The sequence below is a fragment of the Cherax quadricarinatus genome, chromosome 29, assembly GCF_038502225.1.
Source record: "Cherax quadricarinatus isolate ZL_2023a chromosome 29, ASM3850222v1, whole genome shotgun sequence".
NCBI lineage: Eukaryota > Metazoa > Arthropoda > Malacostraca > Decapoda > Parastacidae > Cherax > Cherax quadricarinatus.
Genome location: NC_091320.1, coordinates 20,930,913 through 20,947,132, shown reverse-complemented (window position 1 = coordinate 20,947,132; position 16,220 = coordinate 20,930,913). Strand labels below are relative to the sequence as shown.

The following is a 16,220-nucleotide window of genomic DNA, read 5'->3' as shown; positions in this document are numbered from 1 at the left end:
TATAGCAATAATATCTATGTTTCCTGCACTTGCAATTAATCTTAGCTCATCTATCTTATTTCTTACACTCCTGCTATTAGTATAGTAAACCTTAAGGGAGCTAGTCCCTTGCTGCCCTCTGCTGTCCCCCTTTGTTTGCTGACCTGATCTATTGTCTTTATTTATAACTTCATGCTGAATGCCTTTTATACATTTACTGTTTCCAACCCAAGTGTTGCAACCTGCTTGTTTCCCACACACACCCATACCTCTATCTTCCATCAGTTTAAAATCATAGGCATTTCACCAATGGCCTTCTCAATCGAGTCTGCAAGTGCTACCACCCCAGCCCCAGAGAGATGTACCCCATCCCTTGCATACATATCATGTTTGCCATAAAAGTTGTTCCAGTTGTCAATGAATGGGATTGCAAGTTCCTTGCAGTATCTGTCTAGCCAGCAATTTACACCAATTGCCCTAGACAACCATTCATTTCCTACTCCCCTTCTAGGCAAGATGCTACATATGATTGGGATCCCTCCCTTAGACTTAATGAAATCTATAGCTGACCTGTACTTATCTAGCAGCTCTTCTCTCCTACCCTTCCCAATATCATTTCCACCAGCACTGAGACAGATAATGGGCTTGTTCCCATTACCTGACATGATATTATCCAGCCTGTTGACAATGTCCCCAACACCAGCTCCAGGGAAGCACACTCTATCTCTCATCTTCTTATTCCTATTACAAAAAGCACGGTCAATGTATCTTACCTGAGAGTCACCAACCACAAGAATGCGCTTACCTCCATTAGCAGGGGCAGTAGTACCCTTACCTTCACTGGCCACTGAAGTACATTCATCCTGAAGAACAGAGAAGCGATTTCCTACCTTCAAGTCTTCACTCTTAACTTTCCTTACTCTGATGCGCCTTCCATTACTGTGAACCACTCGCCACTTGTAGCAGGTGCTGGACTGCACCTCACTGCTGGTAGCCGTTGCTACCTCCCCACCTACAGCCTCCTCACAGCGAGAGACAGACTGCACCTCACTTGAAGCCTCATTCCCCACAACTCCAGCCACCTCACACTCTCTCCCAGACCCATTGAGGTGGACCTTCAGCCTCCTAATCTCCTCCTGGAGAAGCAAGACCTCCTCCTTCAACTCTCCAACCTCAATTTTTAAAACACTGCAGAAGCAAGCCATGCTTTGTAACCGTCCACACTAATCCCCAAAGCAGCTCAGGGTCTGTGACCTCACGTGACGACTGAGGCACCCATGTTATACTTGGAGATTTATTCCTGAGATTTAGTCCTAATGCAGTAGTTTTCAGTTATACCCATTCTTCATTAATTCAGACTTCCTACTATAAATATATTCACCACTCGCTATAAGCTAAGGATGAAAATATTTTAATGTGTTGTATATGCATTTTCTAGGCCTAGTTCTGTTGCTCACTTAATATATGATAGTGTAAACATTTTATCAGGCTTTTAAACATTTTATCAGGCTTTTATATGCAATTGAAATTGATAAAAAGACTAAGTTTCACTGTAGAACGATTTTCACTTTACAGCGGTAGCCTGGAACATAACCTGCTGTATAAGCGAGGGCCTCCTGTATATGAGCTAATTAAACAGAACAAGAGCTACAGTATATACAGCACAGTACAGTTCAGATGTATAAAGAGAGGGTTATTATTATACTCATTAAATGTACCAAACCAGCTTTTTTTTTTTTTTTTGGTTTTAGATGATTTTACATAGTAGATCTCCAAGCACAAATATCATAGGTGAGATAAGGATATATTAGAGAGTAGTAAAATGTAAGTAGTGTTGTTTGAGGTACACAGTAGTGGGTGAAAGGTGTATTTATGAGGTAATAAGGAAAGTCAAATTTGGCATAAATCAGTGGGAACAAAGACACTGGTAGCAGAGAATCCTTTTAACACAGTGATTTACCCAGCCTTGGATGATGGCTGGTAGACAGTGGCTTTTGCTATTGTCTGTCAGCATCAAGTTAAGAGTCACAGTGTGTGGCTCCATTGAAGGATGAACTTTCTGAAAGTAGAGCAGGGAAAATGATGGCTCCCAAGTGCTGAAAAAGATTTGTGCTCTTTGATTATTAGTCAATCAAATGGTGTTTTGACTGTCACCAAGACATAATATATTTCACTGAGGCATCAACTGTCTCTCCAGTCATGTGGGAACCGCTTCCTAAATAGGACAGTGATGAGAAGTTGACCAAGATCTTAACTGTGCTTTGATTAATAACATCCAGGTGTCCTCTAGCCTGCACTAACAACATTGTTGCCAACAGAGAAAGAGAGGGGAAAAGAGGGCTACATGTAGTATTGGAAAATTGGCAACTGTGTGAAGGAGAGTGCAGCAAGAGCACCTGCTAATCTTTATCTCACCCACTGAACATATCCAGTATGCAGGAGCAGCAGCTACCATAGTCCAACTAAACAGTATACACTATACAGCCTCTCCTCACTTAGTGTACTCATTTACTGATGACTCAGACTTGGCTTTCTGACCAGTGTGCATACCTATTCAATCTATTACAATATATAGTACACTGAGAGAGTTAGAGCTAAGGAAGGGGTAGCAATAATGTTGAAGGATCAATTATGAAAGGAGAAGAGGGAATATAAATATATAAATTCAAGGATTATGTGGGTTAAAATAAGGGTTGGATGCAAAAAATGGGTCATAATAAGTGTGTATGCACCTGGAGAAGAGAGGAGTGTAGAGGAGAGAGAAAGATTTTGGGATATGTTAAGCGAGTGTGTAGGGACTTTTGAATCAAGTGAAAGAGTAATTGTGGTAGGTGACCTAAATGCTAAAGTAGGAGAAATATTTAAAGAGGGTGTGGTAGGTAAGTTTGGGGTGCCAGGTATAAATGATAATGGGAGCCCTTTGATTGAACTTTGTATAGAAAGGGGTTTGGTTATAGGTAATATGTATTTTAAGAAAAAGAGGATAAATAATTGTACAAGATACAATGTAGGGCATAATGAGAGTAGTTTGTTGGAATATGTATTGGTAGATAAAAGACTGTTAGGTAGACTTCAAGATGTACATGTCTATAGAGGGGCCACAGATATATCAGATCACTTTTTAGTTGTAGCTGCAGTGAAAGTAAAAGGTAAATGGGATACAAGGAAAATGGAAGCAGCAGGTAAGAGAGAGGTGAAGGTTTATAAGCTACAGAATATACAATTACAGCACTCACATATTCAAAACATAAGCCTGCATACCCCTTAGCTGTTCTCTTAGGACAGTCCACATGGTGCATCTCAACAATGCCCTTCTCTCTTCTTGACTAAACTCTGGGTTAACCAGTGTCTTGACACACTTTAGTCACCCTGGGTATGATGGCCACAACTTAAGTTATAAAAACTCACCCCTGGAGCACACATAATGCCCAAAAAAAATTGAAGAAGGACCCAGAGGTTCCTCCCAGTTTGAAGTCAACAAAAAAAAGTCAGAGAGAGGGAGGGGCCTAGCTAAGCTCCTCCCACACCCACCAAAAAACACAATTCCAAGCACAATTCTCCAGTTACCACAATTCTACCACACCTTAATTTTACTTTTACAAAAAGAAATACAACTTTATAAACTACTTACTTAAATTGTGTGAGTGTGTGTCTATAGTATAACCTATTATATTGAGAAAAACAGGCTTGACTCAGCTGCCTTACAGCCATAAGAGTGATCTGCCCTTATGACATTTAGAGCTGAGTCCCCATCAATTCAATATAATTAGGTATTCCAGAGTAACTGTTACTTATAAATACATGTTGGGTCCTATAACCCCATAATAAGCACATATCCAATTCCCTAGATCAAGAGCCCCTCACCAGCATCAAGGTTCCTTGACACTGGTGAGGGTCTCTTGATCTAGGGAATTGGATATGTGCTCTTGTTCCCTAAATTAATAATAATAACAATAATAATAATAATGATAATTATAATACTACTAATAATAATAATGATAGAGCTTCAGTTCCCTAAATTATCAATAATAATAATAATTATAATTATTGCAATAATGATAGAGCAACAGTTCCCTAAATTAATAAAATAATAATAATATGTGCTCTTGTTCCCTAAATTAATAATAATAATTATAATTAGAATGATAGAGCTTCAGTTCCCGAAATTATCAATAATAATAATTATAATTATTGCAATAATGATAGACCTTCAGTTCCCTAAATTAATAATAATAATAATTATTATTATAATAATGATAGAGCTTCAGTTCTCTAAATTATCAATAATAATAATAATTATAATTACAATAACAACAGAGCTTCAGTTCCCTAAATTAACCCTTTCAGGGTCGACAGGCCCTCTCAGAGACTTGTTCTCAGGGTCGGCCAAATTTCAAAAAAAAAAAAAAAAAAAAAAAATGTGAAAAGATAGAAAATCTTTTCCCGGTCATAATGACACCAAAAGTATGAAATTTGATGGAAAACTTACAGAATTATGCTCTCACAAAGTTAGCGGTCTCGACGCTGTTTACGCATCGGCGATTTTGCCCACTTTGAGCCCTATTTTTGGCCAATTCCAGTGTACTTGTAGACAAAAATCATAACTATTTCGCTAGAACTCCATTTTTCTATCGAATGAGTACAAGAAACCACCCATTTACCGATTTCAACTATCCAATACAGTGGTCAGAATTTAGCAATTTTGCCAATTTCACACAAATTTCAAAAATAACATTTCCTCTGTTCATTAGTCACGTTCCCATGCCCCTCTTACATTCTTTTGCTTTCCACTTTGAATTCATTCTCACAAAAAAATAGAAGATTTACTGTTATGCAGACTACTGCATTGGTGTAGAAACGGTATAAATAATATCAGCGCATTTGTGAAAGAATATTAGACTCACCAGTTGACGTGTATTGGACGCTTAGCATGATTTGTTTACTTTTGAACTTTGGTAAAAATCGAACATTTCTGCTACTTTGAGTGCAATTTCAAGGTAGTTTTCTTTGTAAACCAGTCAAAATCATATCAATTTCTGTAATATGTCCTCCATTCTATAAAATGAGACCAGGAAAACTAGAATACAACAATAAATACCATACGAAAATACAGTGCAAAGTCGCTGTTTTAATCCAAAAACACGGTCAAAGTTTTTTTTTCCTCATTACACACTGTGTGCTGCAGAATTTTTTTTTTATACTGCGCACACTGACCACATAGACCCATTCTTTCATATGTAGGCCTACCAGCTTTCACTAGATTTGAGGGCACTAGAATTTAGGCGTACTAGTACGTCAAAAACCCTGGTGCGTAAGCTGTACTAGTACGTCCGAAACCCTGAAAGGGTTAAAATACCAGTGGATTTGGTATAAAACTAACAGAGAAAATATTTATAATTAACCCTTAAGAAAATTAAATACAGTATTAAATATATAGTCCCTAACCAATCTGTACTAAACAAGTGTAAGTTCTCTTCATATACATAAGATGAATACACACAAAATACATATTTATGTATTTGGTAAAACAACTGAGAAAAATTATTTAATTAAAATAATTTCTATTAAATATTTATAATGATGATAATGATACTGGCACTTTAGTTCCAAAGTGCCAATATCATTAGTGGGGAACAGTGCAGAACATCATAAGTATGGACCCTACTGTATTAGAAAACTGCAAAAGGATAAATATTGTTAAGTGACCCTACATGCATGCAGCATGATGAAGGCTCAATCTATAACATAATTAATGTGATGCATCCTATTTCTGTACCACAGAATTACATTAAGACTGATCCAACTGAGCGTACACTGGACTCCACTGTAATCCTACGTATCAACCAGGGAGAGGAGCCAGCTGCCTTCACTGCCATCTTCCCTTCATGGAACCAAGATATGTGGCAAGTAAGTGTGTATAAAAAAATGTATTACAATAGGAATCCAGTATGAGAGTTTGTCATACTGAATGCTATGTATGTCCTAAGAGTACAGTATGTGTGTATCTGTTGTTGTTGCATACAAAATAGAAGCTAGTGATAATGCAACATTTATTAGTAGGTGAATTGCAATTGAAATTTTTAGCTGTTTATGTAAGGAATGATGAAAGCGACATGTATTGTAGGATAATGTTCAGCATGTTTGTACAGCAAAATATGTATTCTTGTTTAACATCAGAGTTGAGGAATTATTTTAAAATATAAGTAGCATTTAAGTAAAATAAGCTAATAATAAATATATAAATAATCTATTACAGTGAATGTGGTACAGTAGATCTAGAGGTTAATCTGTTGATGAGAATATTACTCAAAACTAATGTTGGTACAGAGAGACAATATGCAGTGTTTACATAACTTTCTTCTAATACTATCTAGGTCCTTAATATTATATTGATAGGCTGTTATACACCAAACAAATATCTTAAATTGAATTTCAACAATATTTTTATATTGAGTTAATTCAGGGGTTTATAGAAGAATTTTGCTCTTAATGATTTTGACCTATCTTTGCATTATTTGTGATTGAGAAGGTGTGAAAATTCTATGTAATTAAGAATAAACATCTAATTCAATTTTAAAACACAACAGTTCTTGGCTAGTTTAACAATAAAAATTTTGTCACCCTCCAAGATCTGTTCTGGTAAGAGCAGATGTTATCATATTGTATGTTTGTATTATGGGTAGTTCAATAGAACATAGATACATTAGTACTCAATTCTAAATAAGTTTTGTTTTGAGGATAGAGGAGGAGATGGAAGTAAAATTATTTTGTTAGCTAGCTTATTTAAAATATGTAATTTGTAAATATTAGTGATAATTGACAATGAAAGTAGAAGGAAAGTTCTTAATTACCATTTAATTTACTAAAATATCAGTAGTGCACAACTTATGCATTGTTAGGCATACATCACGTAATATCCATGCTGAAGACTGTGGGATGGAGTAATGTGTTCAGTCAGACTGTGGGATGGAGTAGTGTGTTCAGTCAGACTGTGGGATGGAGTAGTGTGTTCAGTCAGACTGTAGGATGGAGTAGTGTGTTCAGTCAGACTGGGATGGAGTAGTGTGTTCAGACTGTGGGATGGAGTAGTGTTCAGATTGTGGGATGTAGTGTGTTTAATCAGACTGTGAGATGGAGTAGTGTGTTCAGTCAGACTGTAAGTTGTAGTAGTGTTTTCAGCTTAACTGTTGAATGAACTTGAATTTTTAGATTTCAGTAAAATTTGTCAGGAGTGGAGATTGGTGCCAAGGAATGAAAGGGGTATGATTTTAAGAATATATGTGCAGAGGGTGGTAAAGGAAAAAATCCATGTATCAGTGATATACAGAAGCCAGAGTATAATGGAGAGAAGAAAAAAGGTTGACAGTAGTGAGAGAGTGCTCAAGGAAAGCCAGTAAGAGAATGGGTGAGTCTTTATCAGCAAATTTTGCTGGGGAGCAAAGGGACCTAGCAGTTAAAAATAAGAGTTAAATGGGGAAGTGGATGTACTGAAAATATGGGGGGAATATTTTAAGTTGTTAAATGTTGATGATGAAAGGGAGACAGTGATTTTTTGTGTTGGGCAGGGAGGAATACCTGCTTATAGGAGCAAGGAAGAGGCAGAGATGGTTGTGGGGAAAGTGCATAAGCAGTGGATAAAATGAAAGAGGTTACGCATCTGTGGCAAATGGGATTAAGACTAAGTTATTAAAAGCAGTAGTTGATCTATTTGTTCATTATATGCATGAAAGGTAAGATACCTTATGATTGGCAGAGAGCATGAGTAGTTCTTTTATATAGGGTAAAAAGGAGGATAAATAAGTATACACGATATGATGTAGGGCGAAATGACAGTAGTTTGTTGGATTATGTATTGGTAGATAAAAGACTGTTGAGTAGACTTCAGGATGTACATGTTTATAGAGGGGCCACAGATATATCAGATCACTTTCTAGTTGTAGCTACACTGAGAGTAAAAGGTAGATGGGATACAAGGAGAATAGAAGCATCAGGGAAGAGAGAGGTGAAGGTTTATAAACTAAAAGAGGAGGCAGTTAGGGTAAGATATAAACAGCTATTGGAGGATAGATGGGCTAATGAGAGCATAGGCAATGGGGTCGAAGAGGTATGGGGTAGGTTTAAAAATGTAGTGTTAGAGTGTTCAGCAGAAGTTTGTGGTTACAGGAAAGTGGGTGCAGGAGGGAAGAGGAGCGATTGGTGGAATGATGATGTAAAGAGAGTAGTAAGGGAGAAAAAGTTAGCATATGAGAAGTTTTTTTACAAAGTAGAAGTGATGCAAGGAGGGAAGAGTATATGGAGAAAAAGAGAGAAGTTAAGAGAGTGGTGAAGCAATGTAAAAAGAGAGCAAATGAGAGAGTGGGTGAGATGTTATCAACAAATTTTGTTGAAAATAAGAAAAAGTTTTGGAGTGAGATTAACAAGTTAAGAAAGCCTAGAGAACAAATGGATTTGTCAGTTAAAAATAGGAGAGGAGAGTTATTAAATGGAGAGTTAGAGGTATTGGGAAGATGGAGGGAATATTTTGAGGAATTGTTAAATGTTGATGAAGATAGGGAAGCTGTGATTTCGTGTATAGGGCAAGGAGGAATAACATCTTGTAGGAGTGAGGAAGAGCCAGTTGTGAGTGTGGGGGAAGTTCGTGAGGCAGTAGGTAAAATGAAAGGGGGTAAGGCAGCCGGGATTGATGGGATAAAGATAGAAATGTTAAAAGCAGGTGGGGATATAGTTTTGGAGTGGTTGGTGCAATTATTTAATAAATGTATGGAAGAGGGTAAGGTACCTAGGGATTGGCAGAGAGCATGCATAGTTCCTTTGTATAAAGGCAAAGGGGATAAAAGAGAGTGCAAAAATTATAGGGGGATAAGTCTGTTGAGTGTACCTGGTAAAGTGTATGGTAGAGTTATAATTGAAAGAATTAAGAGTAAGACGGAGAATAGGATAGCAGATGAACAAGGAGGCTTTAGGAAAGGTAGGGGGTGTGTGGACCAGGTGTTTACAGTGAAACATATAAGTGAACAGTATTTAGATAAGGCTAAAGAGGTCTTTGTGGCATTTATGGATTTGGAAAAGGCGTATGACAGGGTGGATAGGGGGGCAATGTGGCAGATGTTGCAAGTGTATGGTGTAGGAGGTAGGTTACTGAAAGCAGTGAAGAGTTTTTACGAGGATAGTGAGGCTCAAGTTAGAGTATGTAGGAAAGAGGGAAATTTTTTCCCAGTAAAAGTAGGCCTTAGACAGGGATGTGTGATGTCACCGTGGTTGTTTAATATATTTATAGATGGGGTTGTAAGAGAAGTAAATGCGAGGGTCTTGGCAAGAGGCGTGGAGTTAAAAGATAAAGAATCACACACAAAGTGGGAGTTGTCACAGCTGCTCTTTGCTGATGACACTGTGCTCTTGGGAGATTCTGAAGAGAAGTTGCAGAGATTGGTGGATGAATTTGGTAGGGTGTGCAAAAGAAGAAAATTAAAGGTGAATACAGGAAAGAGTAAGGTTATGAGGATAACAAAAAGATTAGGTGATGAAAGATTGAATATCAGATTGGAGGGAGAGAGTATGGAGGAGGTGAACGTATTCAGATATTTGGGAGTGGACGTGTCAGCGGATGGGTCTATGAAAGATGAGGTGAATCATAGAATTGATGAGGGAAAAAGAGTGAGTGGTGCACTTAGGAGTCTGTGGAGACAAAGAACTTTGTCCTTGGAGGCAAAGAGGGGAATGTATGAGAGTATAGTTTTACCAACGCTCTTGTATGGGTGTGAAGCGTGGGTGATGAATGTTGCAGCGAGGAGAAGGCTGGAGGCAGTGGAGATGTCATGTCTGAGGGTAATGTGTGGTGTGAATATAATGCAGAGAATTCGTAGTTTGGAAGTTAGGAGGAGGTGCGGGATTACCAAAACTGTTGTCCAGAGGGCTGAGGAAGGGTTGTTGAGGTGGTTCGGACATGTAGAGAGAATGGAGCGAAACAGAATGACTTCAAGAGTGTATCAGTCTGTAGTGGAAGGAAGGCGGGGTAGGGGTCGGCCTAGGAAGGGTTGGAGGGAGGGGGTAAAGGAGGTTTTGTGTGCGAGGGGCTTGGACTTCCAGCAGGCATGCGTGAGCGTGTTTGATAGGAGTGAATGGAGACAAATTGTTTTTAATACTTGACGTGCTGTTGGAGTGTGAGCAAAGTAACATTTATGAAGGGATTCAGGGAAACCGGCAGGCCGGACTTGAGTCCTGGAGATGGGAAGTACAGTGCCTGCACTCTGAAGGAGGGGTGTTAATGTTGCAGTTTAAAAACTGTAGTGTAAAGCACCCTTCTGGCAAGACAGTGATGGAGTGAATGATGGTGAAAGTTTTTCTTTTTCGGGCCACCCTGCCTTGGTGGGAATCGGCCGGTGTGATAATAAAAAAAAAAAAAAAAGGAGACAAAAGTGTTAAAAAAAATCTGTTGAGTTTATCAAGTAAAATTTTTTTTTTTTTTCAACAAGTCGGCCGTCTCCCACCGAGGCAGGGTGACCCAAAAAAGAAAGAAAATCCCCAAAAAGAAAATCCCATCATTCAACACCCTCACACATTATCACTGTTTTTGCAAGTGCAGGCATATACGTACTTCCCTCCAAACTGCCAATATCCCAGGACTCTTCCCAAGTCAAGTCCGACTATAAGAAAATAACCAGTTTCCCTGAATCCCTTCACTAAATATTATCCTGCTCACACTCCAACAGATCGTCAGGTCCCAAGTATCATTCGTCTTCATTCACTCCTATCTAACACGCTCATGCACGCTTGCTGGAAGTCCAAGCCCCTCGCCCACAAAACCTCCTTTACCCCCTCTCTCCAACCTTTTCGAGGATGACCCCTACCCTTCCTTCCTTCCCCTATTGATTTATATGCTTTCCATGTCATTCTACTTTGATCCATTCTCTCTAAATGACCAAACCACCTCAACAACCCCTCTTCTGCCCTCTGACTAATGCTTTAATTAACTCCACACCTTCTCCTAATTTCCACACTCCGAATTTTCTGCATAATATTTACACCACACATTGCCCTTAGACAGGACATCTCCACTGCCTCCAACCGTCTCCTCGCTGCTGCATTTACCACCCAAGCTTCACATCCATATAAGAGTGTTGGTACCACTATACTTTCATACATTCCCTTCTTTGCCTCCATAGATAGCGTTTTTTGACTCCACATATACCTCAATGCACCACTCACCTTTTTTCCCTCATCAATTCTATGATTAACCTCATCCTTCATAAATCCATCCGCCGACACGTCAACTCCCAAGTATCTGAAAGCATTCACTTCTTCCATACTCCTCCTCCCCAATTTGATATCCAATTTTTCTTTATCTAAACCATTTGATACCCTCATCACCTTACTCTTTTCTATGTTCACTTTCAACTTTCTACCTTTACACACATTCCCAAACTCATCCACTAACCTTTGCAATTTTTCTTTAGAATCTCCCATAAGCACAGTATCATCAGCAAAAAGTACCTGTGTCAATTCCCATTTTGAATTTGATTCCCCATAATTTAATCCCACCCCTCTCCCGAACACCCTAGCATTTACTTCTTTTACAACCCCATCTATAAATATATTAAACAACCATGGTGACATTACACATCCCTGTCTAAGACCTACTTTTACCAGGAAGTATTCTCCCTCTCTTTTACACACCCTAACCTGAGCCTCACTATCCTCATAAAATGTATGGTAGAATTATTATTGGCAGAGTTAGCAGTAAAACAGAAAATAGGGATGCAGGGGAGTAGGGAGGATTTAGGAAGGATAGGGGATGTGTAGACTAAGTATTTATATTGAAGCATTTAAGTAAACATTACTTAAATAAGGGAAAAAAACTGTTTGTAGCATTTATGTATTTAGAAGAGCCATATACTGTAATATGGTGAATAAGGGAGCAGTGTGTCAGATGTTGCAAATCTTTCTTTCAACACACCGGCCGTATCCCACCGAGTCGGGGTGGCCCAAAAGGAAAAACGAAAGTTTCTCCTTTTACATTTAGTAATATATACAGGAGAAGAGGTTACTAGCCCCTTGCTCCCGGCATTTTAGTCGCCTCTTACAACACGCATGGCTTACGGAGGAAGAATTCTGTTCCACTTCCCCATGGAGAATGTTGCAAATGTATGGAATAAATAGTAGGTTATTAAAAGCAGTAAAGAGGTGGAAAGTGAGCTTAGGTAAAAGTAGACCTTAGCCAGGAGTGCATGATGTCATCATGGTTGTTTAGCATTTATGTAGATGGGGTGTTAAAACTGAATAGGGAGACCTGTTGGGGAGAAGTGCAGGACTCGAAAATGAATTGTATGCCAAGTGGGTGTTGTTACAGTTTTGTAGCCTTCTAGGGAGGTTCCTTGACTCCAGTGAAAGGTTCTTGATCCAAGGAATTAGACCTGCCCTTCCCTTCCTTTAGAACAAACCTGAATGCTTCCCATTTCTGCAAACACAGCATGATCCCTATAGTTTACTGCACTCTCTTCTACCTTATGAATGTAATAATAATAGTCTCAGTTGCTCTTTGCTGATAACACAGTACTTTTGGGAGATTCTGAAGAGAAGCTGCAGACAATAGTGGATGAATTTGAGAAGGTGTGTAAAATATGGAAATTAAAAGAAGATGTACAAAAGAGCAAAATAACGAGAGTAACAATAAGTTTAGGAATAAAAGATTAGATATCAGATTGGAGGGAGTGTGCAGGAATTCAGTGTATTTAGATGTCTGAGAGTGGACTTGTTGGCAGATACATCTGTGAAAGATGAGGTAGACCACAGAAAATATGAGGGAAAAAATGTAGGTGGTATGTTAAAGCATCTGTGGAAAGCAAGAAGTTTGTTTATGAAGGCAAAAAGGGAAATATTGCAGAGTGTAGTGGTACCCACACTTTTATATAAATGTGAGGCATTGTGAGAGTGTACAAAGAATTTAGAACATAGAAATTAGAAGATTCTGTAATGTGGGATTACCGTAGGAGGGGGGTTGCTTGGCCATTTAAAGAGGATGGAACAGAATAGAATGACCAAGAGTGTGTATAAATTTTGAGATGGAAGGAACAGAGGGTTAGGGGTCATCCTTGGAAGGGTTGGAAGGAAGGGCATTGGAGGTTTTGAGTGCAGGTTTGTGCTAACATGTTAGATCAGAATAAGAGGAGAAAAGTAGTTTTTATAGCTTGATATATTGTTGAATCCCTTTATGTGAGCAAGGTAAGAAAGGGATTCAAAGAATTCAGTTAACTGAAATTAAATCCTGAAGGTGTGAAGTACAGTACCTGCACTCTGAAGGAAAGGTGAGGGTGTTGCAATTGAAAAGATCACCTGAACTTTAAAATCTGTAGACTTCTGCAAGATAGTTATTGAGGGAATGATGGTGAATGTGTTTCCTTTTTATGGTAACCCTGCCTTGGTGGGAGAATGACAATTTAATAAAAGAATATGCAGAACCATACAGGTATTGCCATGAAAATAAAAAAAATATTTTGTGGCAAGGACATCTCTGTATTCATCTTCAAATTAAAAAATATCTTGTTTATACAGTAGTTAACCCTGGAAGGGATTGATACATCATACCTTACAATTCTATCCAATTCCTTCCCTTAACCCTTTGACTGTTTTGGCCGTATATATACATCTTACGAGCCAGTGTTTCGGACATATGTACAGTGGACCCTCGCCTAACGAACGCATCGCATAACGTTAAATCTGCCTAGCGATACATTTTAATGCAAAAATTTTGCCTCGGCTAGCGCTAAAAAACTTGCTCAACGCGATTCATTCAAGACGCGTCCACGTGCGGCCTGAGCCCGCCTTACTTGTTCCGTGGGTGCCAGTGTTTACAAGCCAGCCACCGCGGTCGCTTCCAAGCATACAATCGGAACATTTCATATTATCACAGCCTTTTTAGTGATTGCACCTGCAAAATAAGTCACCACGGGCCCCAAGAAAGCTTCTAGTGCCAACCCTACAGCAAAAAGAGTGAGAATTACTATGGATATGAAGAAAGAGATCATTGCTAAGTATGAAAGTGGAGTGCGTGTCTCCGAGCTGGCCAGGTTGTGCACAAAACCCCAATCAACCATCGCTACTATTGTGGCCAAGAAAACGGCAATCAAGGAAGCTGTTCTCGCTTTATTTTCGAAACAGAGATCGCAAGTGATAGAAGATCTTGAGAGACTGTTATTGGTGTGGATAAACGAAAAACAGATAGCAGGAGATAGCATCTCTCAAGCGATCATATGTGAAAAGGCTAGGAAGTTGCATGAGGATTTAATTAGAAAAATGCCTGCAACTAGTGATGATGTGAGTGAATTTAAGGCGAGCAAAGGTTGGTTTGAGAGATTTAAGAATCGTAGTGGCATACATAGTGTGATAAGGCATGGTGAGGCTGCCAGTTCGGACCACAAAGTGGCTGAAAAATATGTGCAGGAATTCAAGGAGTACATAGACAGTGAAGGACTGAAACCTGAACAAGTGTTTAATTGTGACGAAACAGGCCTGTTTTGGAAGAAAATGCCAAACAGGACTTACATTATTCAGGAGGAAAAGGCATTCCCAGGACATAAGCCTATGAAAGACAGGCTTACTCTGTTGATGTGTGCCAATGCTAGTGGTGATTGCAAAGTGAAGCCTTTATTGGTGTATCACTCTGAAACTCCCAGAGTGTTCAGGAAAAACAATGTCCTCAAGGCTAATTTGTGTGTGCTGTGGAGGGCAAACAGTAAGGCATGGGTCACTAGGGACTTTTTCTATGACTGGTTACACCATGCATTTGCCCCCACTGTGAAAAATTACCTAATTGAAAAGAAATTAGACCTTAAGTGCCTCCTGGTATTAGACAGTGCTCCTGGTCATCCTTCAGACGTGGCAGAGCGACTTTCTGCGGAAATGAGCTTCATTAAGGTCAAGTTTTTGCCTCCTAATACCACTCCTCTCCTGCAGCCCATGGACCAGCAGGTCATTTCCAACTTCAAGAAACTGTACACAAAAGCTATGTTTGAAAGGTGCTTTGTAGTGACCGCAGAAACTCAATTGATTCTAAGACAGTTTTGGAGAGATCACTTTAGCATCCTCAATTTTGTAAACATTATAGGTAAGGCTTGGGAGGAAGTGACTAAGAGGACCTTGAACTCTGCTTGGAAGAAACTGTGGCCAGAATGTGTAGACAAAAGGGATTTTGAAGGGTTTGAGGCTAACCCTGGGAATCCTATGCCAGGTGAGGAATCCATTGTGGCATTGGGGAAATCCTTGGGGTTGGAGGTTAGTGGGGAGGAAGTGGAAGAGTTGGTGGAGGAGGACAATGAAGAACTAACCACTGATGAGCTGCTAGATCATCTTCAACAGCAAGAGGCCACACCTGAGGAAACTGCTTTGGAGGAGGGGATAGAGAAATTGAGGAAGTTGCCTACTTCAAAGATTAAGGAAATGTGTGCAATGTGGCTTAAAGTGCAAACCTTTTTTGATGAAAATCACCCTCACACAGCTATTACAAGCCGTGCTGGTGACTATTACACTGACAATGTTGTGAAACACTTTAGGAATGTCATAAAGGAACGGGAGGTACAGGCCTCTATGGACACATATGTAGTGCGACAGAGGTCCAGTGACTCTCAAGCTGGTCCTAGTGGCATTAAAAGAAGAAGGGAAGTAACCCCGGAAAAGGACTTGCCACCTCAAGTCCTAATGGAAGGTGATTCCCCTTCTAAACACTAACACCATCAGCACTCTTCCCTCCTCCCATCCCATCAATCATCACCAGATCTTCAATAAAGGTAAGTGTCATGTAACTGTGCATCTCTTCTTCAGTTTGTGTGTATTAAAATTAATATTTCATGTGGTAAACATTTTTTTTTTGTTCATACTTTGGGGTGTCTTGCACGGATTAATTTGATTTCCATTATTTCTTATGGGGAAAATTAATTCGCCTAACAATAATTTCGCCTAACGTTGAGCTCTCAGGAACGGATTAATATCGTTAGGTGAGGGTCCACTGTATACTCAATAATTCTAGCGGCTTCAAATCAAGAAGGAGAAAGCTGGTAGGCCCACATGTGAGAGAATGGGTCTGTGTGGTCAGTGTGCACTGTATAAAAAAAATCCTGCAGCACGCATTGCAAAATGAGGAAAAAAAACTCCATGTTTTTGGATTAAAACGCCGACTTTGAGGTGTATTTTCGTATAGTATTTATGGTTGTATTCTCGTTTTCTTGGTCTCATTTGATAGAATGGAAAGC

At 39.2% G+C, this 16,220-nt stretch overlaps 1 protein-coding gene across 5 annotated transcripts in view; it reads left to right on the top strand.

The window, feature by feature from the left end:
• The window catches only part of Gel (Gelsolin), a 534,558-nt gene that overhangs the window by 475,514 nt on the left and 42,824 nt on the right, over positions 1–16,220 (top strand). For all 5 annotated transcript variants that reach the window (XR_008407326.2, XM_053779357.2, XM_053779356.2 and 2 more), the window contains exon 19: positions 5,761–5,886. Coding sequence is in view for 4 of the 5 variants with exons in the window: in XM_053779357.2 (XP_053635332.1) it covers positions 5,761–5,886 (126 nt within the window). In the remaining variant the exon portion in view is untranslated. The remainder of the gene's footprint in view (positions 1–5,760; positions 5,887–16,220) is intronic.